Source organism: Mytilus californianus, unplaced genomic scaffold, assembly GCF_021869535.1.
Source record: "Mytilus californianus isolate M0D057914Y unplaced genomic scaffold, xbMytCali1.0.p SCAF_4, whole genome shotgun sequence".
Lineage (NCBI taxonomy): Eukaryota > Metazoa > Mollusca > Bivalvia > Mytilida > Mytilidae > Mytilus > Mytilus californianus.
The window spans coordinates 83478972-83492035 of NW_026262690.1; the positions used below are offsets into that span (position 1 = coordinate 83478972).

A 13064-nucleotide genomic window follows, 5' to 3' on the forward strand; every position below is an offset into this window, starting at 1 on the left:
AAATGTTCAAAGTTCAAAGCCTGTTGTTTCTGCAAAAAGCAGTAGAGTGGAATCAAACATAAAATCAATCCGTAACTCATCATATTTGAATCACATACTAAAAATCAGCTCAATATATGAAGGCATTTTGAAAAAAAGTCTGTATGACTGCTATTTTCAAAGTCCAAAGCCCCTTGTTTCAGCAAAAATCAGCGGAGGAAAACCAAACTTAAACTCAATCTCTAACTTATTATAGTAGACTCACATACAAAATTACAGCTCAATATGTGAAGGCATTTAGAAAAAAGTCTGTATAACTGCTTTTTTCAAAGTCCAAAGCCCGTAATTTCGGCAAAAATTAGTGGAGCGGAACAAAACGTAAACTTGATCTGTAACTCATCTTAGTAGACTTGCATACTAAAAGTTAGCTTAATATGTGAAGGTGTGTAGAAAAAAAGTCTGTTTAACTGTTTGTTGCGGAATGACGGATAAGGGTAAAACTATATGGCACCGATAACTTTGTTGAAGGGCCATAAAAATTAATATATCATGTATATTATTAACACAGCAGACAATGATGATGGACACCATTGATCTTTTATGTACTGGGGTATATTTTGTTATTCTTTTCATCAAAATTTTAAAGGTAGAAGGTTGATCTAAAAATAAACTGTTGATACTGAAATATGTCTGGCCATTATGTAATTTTGTAGTATAATGCAAATTTTGAAATGAAACTGGCAATAATTTAACATATAAACTGTGCAAACATTCAATCACCATGGAAATAAGACAGGCAAATGCAAATACAGCTGCATACCAAATATCTCTGACTTACCATTAGTGGTTCATTTTAAACTGACCTAAACATAAGTTTTGGCATGTAAACTTTGCAAAAGTTTCAGTCAATACACCATGACTGAGGGGTCAGGGCTAAACAATCTTCATGAAATGAGATGTGCCAATGCAAATATATAACTATATACCAAATATCATTGACCTTCCAAAAGTGGTTCCACTTACAATGGCCTAATCAAACTATAACATGTAAACTAAGCAAAGGTTTCAAAGTCATTGCTGCGGATGCCGGAAACAACACACAAGTCTAAGTCTCACTTTTTCAACTTTGTCAAGACAAGATAAGAACTAGTTTAACCCTGTCATTTTCAGGAACCTTTCCAAGGTCAGGAACCTTGTCAGTACTAATTAAATGTCATTTCGTAATATTTTGGACAATCAAATATGTTTAATCTATATCATAATGTTTTTTTTTATTCGGAGAATTAGGTGTAAATGGATGATTTTGATTGGTTAATTAATTTACAACATTTATAGACTTGGGAAAATTTACAGCTTGACATATTGTATAGACACCTGACTAATGTTGAAGACTGTATAATGCCCTCTGGATGTCTTTCAGTTATTTTTTATAACAAATAACAAGAAATGATATGTCAAATTGACAGCAAAAGGGTTTTTCTATATTTTGAAGGTAACCATTTTTAAACTTAAAGACGGCAGCTAGTTCAAATGAATTTATAAATTCTAATGTATATATGGTGCTTTTAGGCTTGTTTGACTTGACACATTCTGTGTATAAAGTGCCATTTTCCAATCTATCAAAGACCATAACTCCTAAAGGTGTCATCAGTAACACCATAGTAAAATGTTACAATAAATCACTGTCAAGCTGCTGACAAAAAATTTAGTTATTCTGATCTGTAGTAACTGAGAAACAAGAGGTTGTCAGAGTGACAGCAAACCGGATTTTCCTGCATGAAAATGTTATTTGCAAATCTGGACCCCAAAACAGGATCAAGTAAAATAAATGGGGAATGTGTCCATGGGACACAAATGATGCTCCCGCTTGCGTAACAAATAGTTATAAAGGGACATAACTGAAAAACCGTAAAAGTGACGCTACCCAAACTTGTACTTGATATGAGTTGTGTGGTAATAAGTATTGTGTAGAAGTTGGTTGAGGTAAACTTAAGTTAGAGAACGGAAACGAAAAATTCAGCAATTTTTCCATTTATAAAGGGGCATAACTCTAGAACAGTAAAAGTGACACCACCAAAATTCAAACTTGGTCTGTATTTTGTGGTAATAAGCATTGTGTAACATTTGGTTGAGGCAAACTAAAGTTAGAGAAGGGAAACGAAAAATTCAGCAATTTTTCCATTTGTAAAGGGGCACAACTCTAAAACAGTAAAAGTGACACTACCAAAATTCAAACTTGATCTGTGTTTTGTGGTAATAAGCATTGTGTATAAGTTTCGTAACATATGGTTGAGGTAAACTAAAGTTAGAGAATGGAAACCAACTTTGGGACGTACGGACGTAAAGGTCAACAACTCAACAACGATAAAAGCTAAAATCGTAAAAAAAGATCCTGAAAATTGAACTTGACCTTCATTTAGTCACAGGAAACAACATATCTAAATTTGAAAAGATTTCATCAAAGCGTTTTCAAGTTAATGAACAGACACTGTTTGGCAGCTGCCTGCCCGCCCGCCGTACATCCCCAAATCAACAAGTATTCTGAGAGTATTGCATGGCAATACATAGTCCCCTACCGGTTAAAATGTCATTGTTCTGGAACAAAATGCTAACTTGATCTATAAATTTTCATGGTGTAAACTATATAACAAATATCAAATCAATATCTTCAAGAATTATAAAAAAATAGTGTGGAAAACTGATTATTTGAGTGAATTTTCCAAGTCCAAGGACCATAACTCTGCACAAAATCCTTAAACCGGAACAAAATTCGAACTTGATCTATAACTTGTCATGATAACACTATATACCAATTATCAAATCAATATCTTCAAGCATGACTACAAAAAGTGTGGAAAACTGAATATTTGAGTGAATTTACTAAGTCCATGGACCATAACTCTGGACAAAATCATCAGACCGAAACAAAATTCCAACTTGATCTGTAACATGTCATGGTAAAACAATATACCAAAAATCAAATCAATATCTTCAAGCACGAAGAAAAAAAGTGTGGAAAACTGATTTGCCGGACTGACGGATAGACAGACAGACAGACAGACAGAGTGCAAACCTAAAGTCCCCTTCGACTTCGACGGTAGGGGACTAATAATCGATTTTTCCTTTGGAAATCCTGTGAAAAAAGTTATGGAAATAGAGACAAATGGATGGACAAGGTGAATGCAAAATAAAATATTAAGTTTCTAAGTAACCTTCCCTGCCTTGACAAATTTGGGACACACTGAAAGTTTGCCTTAAGTAATATAACATCAATTTCTTAGTCACCCTACCCTTCCTGCCTTGAACATTTAGGAATAATTGGAAAACAAATTTTATTTAAAATATAATAATTTTCTTAGTCATCCTCCATGCTTGAAAATTTTTGGCATACAGTTGCGAGAACTAACTTAATATAAAAGTTAGTTTGAAGGTGATCCTTAGAAATTCAGGTCTGTTTGTAGGGTTTATTTTACCTATATTTTGTTAAATGTAATCATTAACAATCAAACATTTTCAAGTATTATCAAGTTTAAATGTATAACAAAACTGCACAATTTTTCTTTATGAATGAGTTCAAGGTAACATAAGATATGATTTATATCACATGTTTGAGCACAATGATTATTTGAACAGTGTATGGGAATTACCTGTTCGAAACTTTTTAAAAGAGAGGCGTAGATATTCAAGAATTATTAAGCATGAAAACAGGAATATATCAGTGAAAAACATGGCTCATTCTGGGTCAGTCAAAAGGTCCCAAGATATTCTAGCTTGTGGATTATGTGAAACAGATACAAAAATAAAAGTGAAATGTATGGACTGTGATCTCTATATGTGCCAGAAATGTACAGATAAAGTACATGCCAAGTTTAAGAATGCTGATCTCCATGATATTGTAGCTTTGAAGGATATTCATTCCCATCTTGATGAGACTGATGCAAAGTCTGAATTCAAACCTGTCAAATGTAAAGACCATAGAAAACAACTGTGCTGCATGTATTGCATTACATGTGATCTATTAGTTTGTCCCAAATGCATAGCAACAACTCATCGTAGCCATCTAATGGAAGAAATACAAACAGTTTGTCAACAAAAAGTTGAAGAAATGAAAAAACTGCAAGATCAAGTTCACACTAAGATTGAAAAGTTCATAGGAAAATTAAATTTAATGGCAGAAATTGAAAGATCAAAGTCAAATGAGATAGAACAAAAGATATTGGAAGAGGAAAAACAAGCAAGAGAAGTTCAGTCACAATGTTTGAGGCTACTTAAAGAACATAAAGAAGAGACCAAAAGACATGCTGAACTGATGTCAAAGAAAGAATCGGAATTGTTAGAAAAAGATATAGATATTGAAAAAGTCATGCAGGATGTAGAAAATATTCAAAAATCAAAAAGCGCAGAGTTGTTTTTTGGGGCTGTAAAAGGTCTGCAGACAAAATTGGAATCAATTGAGCAGACAGCAAGTTCAAAATCATTTAATATAAAAACACAACAGTATGTTCCTCATTATAAAATCCAAACTAATTCTAAAATGGTTGAAATGGAAATTCAATTTGAAATCAAATCAAAATATGATATCAACATGTCAAGCATAAACAGTATCACAAGTGACAAGGAAGGCAACATTTGGATCGCAGATGGATGCAAAGAAATACATCAACTGCAGGTGAAAGAGGGAATTAAAACCTTAAAATCAATTAAAAATGTCCGTGGTTATCCTGAAATTAGATGTTTAAATAAAAACATTCTCTTAACATCTTTTCAACAAATCTGCCAATTAGCTGCTAATGATGAATCAAAAGTTTTCAAAGATCTTTCTCCTAATTCACCATACACTCTTCATATTTCAGACAATGAAATTATTGTGGGAATGGATTGTACCTCGGTAAACGACAAAGTAGAAACACCCATCATCATGCGATTAGGATTTGATGGGGAAATCATACAGATCTACAAAAATCATGGGAGACAACTGCTTACAAGAGATGTTGTACGATGCTGTACGACAATCAATGATGATGATATCTGCTACATTGATAGTATTTTCAAAGGGGGCCTTAAAGGAGATGTAGTGCTTATCAGGAAAGATGGAATTATTCAATGGAAATACATAGGAAATTCCTTTATCAATTCAAATGAACATTTCTTTACTCCTGTGGAAGTGTTAAGTACCAAATCCAAGAATTTGATAATTTCTGATAAAAAACAACATGCTCTCCATATTGTCACCGCAAGGGGGGAATTAGTGACAATAATAGATATAACATTAATGGGATTAGAAAAGCCAGGGGTTATGACAATTGATGTCAGAGGAACTTTATGGATAGAAAGCAAAGAACTAAACAAACGGATACTCAGTCATGTGATATTCTCTGGATTCTAGGCAGAAAAATCAGACAAGTCCTGATTCCAAAGTGACCTATATAATTTCATTGTAATTTTTTTGTGTAGAGATGCATTTGTAACTCTTCATTAATTCAAAACAGGCATTGTTTTACGAAAAACCACATGTAAAACATTTTCAAAAGTAAATTCTATGAAATAAATGACAGGTAGCATATGAATTACATTAATTGTGATGGAGTCGAAAAGTGAGAAGAAAAGTATCTTTTTTAAAGTTTAGAGTAGCTCTTTCGAATTTTTCAATCTCAAATAGTTGTAATGAAGTTAATAATTTGTCAACAAGAACAAATTTGCAATTAATGTGTAGCTTATCATAGTTAGAGAACATTGTTATTTTCATACTAATAAAAGACCATAATCAGGTTAAAGAAGGTCAATTGGACTAAACTAAAACCAATGCGTTATAATCACAAAAATGAAGAAAAGATAAGCTATGTACCTTGTACAAGAAAAACTATAAAATGCTTGATTTACTCCTACTTTTTATTGGTAGTGTGCTTGCCTACCATTTTTTTTATTGTGCATTTGAGTCCCGGGAGGGGTTATTTTAAAGAATTTGAAAATTAGAATTTTCTGCGTGCAATTGTATCAAAAGAAAAAAAGTAAAGACTAAATTTGTCTGTTTGTGATCAAATTAATTAGTACAAGTAAGGTTTATTTCTTGCAGGAGAAATCTACCTTTTAAACTGTCTAGCTTAAAACATAAGCTTGTCAGTCTAGAATAGAGCATAATATCTTTGTATCAAATGTTCAAACCTTGATGACAAAATATTTAGCTAAAATAAGTATTCTGATTCAATCTTTAATTCTTCCATACAACTTGTTATCAGATTTTCCATTGTTAACCTTTTAGTTTAGCAAGTTTGTGAATTGTTATTGATTTATATGATGTTTTAAGTATCACAACTGAGGAAATATATTTAATGCTATGAAATCTGTAAGAATTAAACAGGTCAGAAACACTACCTTATATGGATATGCAAAATACAAATGTTCCCGGTAATATAATATGCTTACTTCATACTCAATTTGTTTTGCCTGGGTCATTGACCAATCCAGTGAATGTTTGCAATGCTTGATGGACTACAACGTGTTTACAATTTTCCGATAGCTCATATTTTAATGGCAAAACTCACAATTTTTCATGGATTGCTCGAGAAAAAAAAATTATCTTACATTTTCTTCTAATGTGGTTACACTAACAGTGTAATATATAGTATTACTTATATGCTAATATTAACAAATAAAAAATTGATTTTGTTCTAAGAAATGAGGGTTTGAAATACTTTAAACGTTTTTTTCTCTGACTGTTAATGACGTCTTTACACTAAATACATTAGATGATGGAAATGTACTGATTGGTTTTTTAGTCTAAGTAGATATAAGAAGATGTGTTATGAGAGCCAATGAGACAACTCTCCATCCAAGTCACAATTTGTAAAAGTAAACCATTATAGGTCAAAGTACGGCCTTCAACACGGAGCCTTGGCTCACACCGAACAGCAAGCTATAAAGGGCCCCAAAAATGACTAGTGTAAAACCATTCAAACAGGAAAACCAACGGTCTAATTTATGTAAAAAACGTGAAACGAGAAACACTTATAAACCACATCAACAAACGACAACCACTGAACATCAGGTTCCTGACTTAGGAAAGGTGCAAACAAATGCAGCGGGTTTAAACGTTTTAATAGGCGCCAGCCTTCACCCTACCTGAAACAATAGTGTAACATCACAACATAGAAAGACACACTAAGACATATTAACAAAAACAAGTGAACATACACTGAACGAATAAATTTGATCAATGACACAATGTAAATACAAAATAATTTAAACAAGGGGGTTAGATGTAAAACAATATCAAAAGACAACCATAACCTTGGACAAAATGCCGCCAAATAAAATAACGTACACAGGTAGATAAAAATAATTTTGTTGTAAGGTATACATGGAGTACGGAAATATTTAAAAAAAAAGAATAATTTTGTTGTTCCTAGTACGAGAACAAAAGTGAAAATTTATCGTCATACTAAACACTTATCAAAGGTGGTATATATTAAAAATAGTGAGACTAGATACACATATTGTTTTTATTAGTTGTTATTGGCTTTGAACTGTTGTCAGTAACTGCAAGTACTCTCAGATCTGTCCTTAGTGTCTTTTTTGTTGTGGGGTTGTATAAATTCCCAGCCACGTTCGGTCAGCGTTTATGTTAATTGCTTTTCTGCTTTGTGTCGATCTGATGAGGTCAGCCTCAACTGATTTTTTATAGTGTGATCTTATGTTATATTGTAATATCACTGTCCCAGGTTAGGAGGAGGGGGGTTGCGCCAGCAAACTAGTTTAACCCCGGCACATGCTATATGTGCCTTTACCAAAAAAGGAGACTGTATTTCAGTGGTTGTCGCTTGTTGCTGTATATATCATAGTTGTTTTTCGTTCATTGTTTTGTACATGAATCAGGTCGTAAGTTTTCTCGTTTGGATTGATTTACATTTGTCATTTTGGTGTGTTTATAGCTGACTATGCGGTATGGGTTTGGCTCATTGTTGAAGGCCGTACCGTGACCTATAGTTGTTAACTTCTATGTCATTTGGTATCTGGTGGAGAGTTGTCTCATTGGCAAACATACCACATCTTCTTATGTTTATATTTAAACAAAGCCACTAATTTGATGGATAAATGAACAAACATTTCATACATTCGCTTACTAGAGAGCGACCAAACGACACACAAATTCAAACGATGTATGCGTGCATTCAGATTTCGAAAAGTATTTTGGAAAATTTCGAAAAAAGTAAAATAACAAAAATACCGAACTTCAAGGAAAATTCAAAGAGAGTGTTTATAGCTTACACTCACAAATCTTTTTTGTTTTGGCACATACTATATTTTATGATATCAATCCTACTTCTGTCATTGCAAAGTTCAATATATGTCGATCAAAGGGTCATTGCCCAAAAAACTAAAACCAAATACTAAACGTCTACAGAGATTACCAGAAATTGTCTTCGAGTGTTACCAAAGGGACTGAACATTGACCTATCATTGTTTTATTGTAAATACTTATTGGATGCCTCTTTGGTATCCTTTGCCTCTCTTTTGTCTCTATAACTGTGTTATTAGTTTATTAGAATGTAATTTCGTTCATTAATCCTGAAAGTTTAATTTATAGTGCTTGGGTCTAAATTTCCGACCTTCATCAAGAACAACCTATTTTACAGGACCTAACTATTGTATTTATTGTTAATTTGCTCTCGTTCTGAACATGCATGAAATATTTGTCACTGGAAGTCCAGCAACCAACAATCAATCAATCAAAAATAAAAGTGACATATATATGGTCATAATTATAAATCAATTGTTTACAAAACTTTGAATTTTTCGAAACACTAAGGATTTTCTTTCCCAGAAATAGATTACTTTAGCTGTATTTGACAAAACTTTTAGGAATTTTGGGTCCTCAATTCTCTTCAACTTCGTATTTTATTTGGCATTTTTTTTTTTTTTTTTATTCGAGCGTCACTGATGAGACCTTTGTAGACGAAATGCTCGTCTGGCGTACAAAATTGCAATCCTGGTATCTTTGATGAGTTCTTTTTTTTATTTTTTCACAACATGATTAAAAAAACCAAACTGTGAATAAAATGGCTGTTCAAAATTTTTTCCGTTTATGTTTTTTTGTGTCATTAACTAAACCACTATGTCCTATATTTTCTTTTACTCTTGCTATTTACACGTATGCAAGTATTTGATGTCATTTTATATGTTTAAATCTAGGAATGAAAAGAAGTCTGGCGTATCTGTCAATGAGACAGGAAAACAATAATCAGAGAGCAACATAAATTCGTCAACAAAGGTTTTCCGAGTCTATGTCCATAACAAATATTGAGAATACTAAATAAGACTATTGTTAATGTAATTTATTTTTTTACAGCAGGTCAAGTCAAAACGAAAACTCAACCAATCAGATAAATTACGCGTCAATTTTTATCTCGCCTGCGACGACAGTCGCAGAATGCGACACATATGTATTACAATATGTATTACAATCCGGCGACGGCGGCGGCGGCGGCGACGGCAACGGTGTAAACTATGTGTATAAAGCCTTATATTTCAGAAGGTAGAGGACATGGATGCTTCATACCTTCTATGCAGATACCTTATTTGTCACTAACTTATTATCAGTAATAGGATAACTATATTTGGTGTATGGAATGATTGTAAGGTGTTCATGTCCGACTGGCAGGTTTCATCTGACCTGACCTCATTTTTATGGTTCATTGGATAATTTGGTATTTTTCTCAGATACTATAAGCATAAGGTCATTTTTAGTGTAGGGGATGATTGTAAGGTGTTCATGTCTGTCTGGCAGGGTTCATATGACCTTGAACTCATTTTCATGGTTCATTGGTCAATGATAAGTTTTTGTGGTTTGATCTGTTTCTCATGTACTATACGCGATAGGACCACTATATTTGGTGTATGGAATGATGGCAAGGTGTACATGTATGTCTGACATAGTCTCACCATGCCCTCATTTTCACAGAACATGAATATTGTTAAATGTATGTGATACTTGTAGTAAAACCTTCATATTACAGACTTTCAACATAAACTTAATCATAAGTAAAGCAGGCGAGACATTTCAGCGTGTGCACACTTGTTAAATCCATGTGCAGCCTGTAATGCTGGATATTAAGTAGGATTTCTGTGTTCGAAAAGACACAATATACACAATACGAAAATTCCCAGTCTCAAAATTCCTAAAGCATAAAGTATCATGCAAGCAATTCATTCAAAAAGTGTTTACTAGTTTTAAACAGTTAAACTTAAAGTTTAACTTGACAATGGACACTTCGTTATTAATTTCCCGTGAAACCAATGCATAGGAACAGTGCATATCCAAAAGACAATACCAAAGAGAATAGAAAAGGGGATTGTGTCAAAGAGACAACAACCCGACCAAAGAGCAGAAAAAAACTGCTCTTCACTTCTTTGACAAGACAAAGAGAAAAAATCGAATTGTGGAGCCGACTAACAATATATATTTTTTTTAAATCTGAGCATGCAAAGATTATGCTGTATACATTACATTTATAATATTAAATGAACAAAAATATCAAACATAAGATATAATACAAAATAACACTTTTCAACAAAATTCCGTGTTCTTAAGTTCCTAAGAGAAGTAAACTTTGGCCTTGAATCTACTACTTTTTATTCTTATAGTAGTGACAGTCATATGTACATATTAACTTAAATCGTCTTGTAAAAATCCTCATTATTCAATTGTTATATATATATATGTATTATAACTCTATTTATGAACCATGTAGATATATCCACTTTGTTTATCAGAGTAATACTCTGACGTTGTTCAACAATACAATATTTGGTAAAAATTGTTCTGTCTTTCGTTAATTTGCCTGACAATATAAATTCAAGCAGATGCAGTGTATACATTTTTGAGAAACCAATTCAAAGACATTAAAGACAAAGGCACCCAAAGAGATCATACAGTCTGCAACAATAAGCAAGTTGGTATTCATTTTTAACACTGTACAGAAGGACTAGTTTTCTAGTTTGTCCCCGAATTTGCTTTTTAAAAAACCTTTAAAACCATAGACATAACTTTTAAAGTAAATGATGTATAACATCTTATCCATAATGATCTATGTTTGGATTGAGCTGACAATTCCAATAACTGATTTCTACAAAAAGGTCAATGTAGCTTCTACTGCAGTTTAATGTAACCGTTTTAGGTAAGACTGATTGATTGATTGTTGGTGTTTGACACCGCTTTCAGCACGCTTAACTATATCATAGCGCTCAGTTTTCATTGTTGGAGGAAGCTGGAGTAGCCAGAGAAAACTATCTAACTTTGACAAAAAACTTGCCAATCAAAGAAAATTGAAATCAGAGTTGAACTCACCTTGAAAAGAGCTCAGATCTCCTTTCGTTTGTATCCCATATAGTATGTAAAAACTAAGCGCTCACAGACATGTTTAACCCCAGGCTATTGGTTTTTTTGTTGTTGTTTGAATTGCTTCACGTTTTGTCATCTCAGGGCCTTCTACAGCTGACTTTGCAGTATGGGTTTGAAAGCTGTACAATGACCTATAGCTTAAATCCGCTTCATTTTGGACCATTGAAAAGTTTGTCTCTTGGCAAGCATACCACATCACCTTATTTTATATACAACTGTATACCAAATATCACCACAATATCCCAAATATCGAAAGAAACTAAACACTAAATTGCCATTTTCATGAAATATTTTCATCCCAATAGCCATGAGATATTGTTGATGTTAATCATAGAAATAAACTGCACTAAACACTGATTAAAAATGTAGGCATGAGTGCACTTTCACTCTTTATTTTCCATGTTAGACATCTTCAGTATAAGACGAAACCGAAACCGACACCGATACCAAAACAGAAACCGAAACCAAGGTAGTTGGATGAGTTGAAATTCTCATAAGTCATGTGTAACTCTTAATGTTATTAAGTTTTAATGAACTCAACCCGTATATTCATTTACATTTTTTTCGGAAGCTGACAATATCACACCGATTACTACACGCAACATCAATTCACATGAATATATTTAACTAATGAAGATTATTAGTTAAAACATTTACTGAATACACTTATTAAGTAATATGTAATTAAATATGTCAGTATAACTTTAGTTTTGATGCACATTAATTATGAAGAAGGAACAGTGATGAACATAAGTGGTCCAATGTCGCTTATGATTTTTAAAAAGTTTCGTTCGTCAAATGAGTTTTCTACATTAACTTCTCTTTTTACAAGTCTTTTCGTTGATAAGCTTGCGTTGATCGTGATAATCTCATCTTGAAAACGTAAAACGTAAACTTCTTGAATTATAGGGTCTAACAATGGGTTGTTCAGCTAGATATATGGTGATAACAAGAAAGTGAAAATAACGAGGGAAAGGTAATGTTTCCTCTGGGTATATGGACTGCATCAATCTGTGTAAGCCATCGCATCATTCTTGTGACCTAGGAAGCCAGATTTCAGATATCTTATTCTTATTTTGGTATCTTTCATAACCTCAATGAATACAATGTATGTGTTGATGACCACTGTAAATCAAAGTCTGGTTTTCTGTATTTTCTATTGTGGTGCAATCAATAAATCTAACTGATTCTTCAAAGGCCTCACCATCCTCTTTTATATTTTATCATTCTTAAGCAGAGGGCAATTTAATAATCAATTATAAAACCTTTAATGAATAATTTGCCAAATTTGGATGATCGCTTGATAGTGAGGAATATGACATTTGTTTTTAATTCGTTTCGTTGGTTGAAATAGTCGAGCGTTTGATGTTGTCAGGTTTTAAGGACTTTTCCATTTTGTATTAACCTTGGAGTTTGGATACCTTCCCTTTATATACTTAAAAGAAAGTAAGATATCTACAATCTGGCTTCCTTTGTGATAAAAATGACGCATTGGTGGACGTCATATAGGTCGAGAGAAGGAATGACCGTTTCCTCGTGGTTGTCACTTGCTTGTTAACTCCACATATCTATCTGAACACCCAATTGTTACACCACCTACCTTGAGGCGGTTAAACTCTCATTATTGGATAATCCGCGATCAACTCAAGCTTAACAATGTCAGCAATAAGATTTGAGCAAGACGAGT

The 13064-nt window shown here is 33.0% G+C and overlaps 1 protein-coding gene across 1 annotated transcript; it reads left to right on the forward strand.

The window, feature by feature from the left end:
- The first annotated feature begins 3583 nt into the window (after positions 1-3583).
- On the forward strand, positions 3584-6563 carry LOC127737112 (uncharacterized). The gene has a single exon (XM_052247645.1). The coding sequence runs from the start codon at positions 3584-3586 to the stop codon at positions 5363-5365; it is 1782 nt and encodes a 593-aa protein (XP_052103605.1). The 3' UTR covers positions 5366-6563.
- Positions 6564-13064: the final 6501 nt, after the last annotated feature.

Coding starts and splice junctions, on each gene's coding strand:
- LOC127737112 (XM_052247645.1), top strand. CDS start 3,584: ATGTTTGAGCACAATGATTATTTGAACAGTGTATGGGAATTACCTGTT.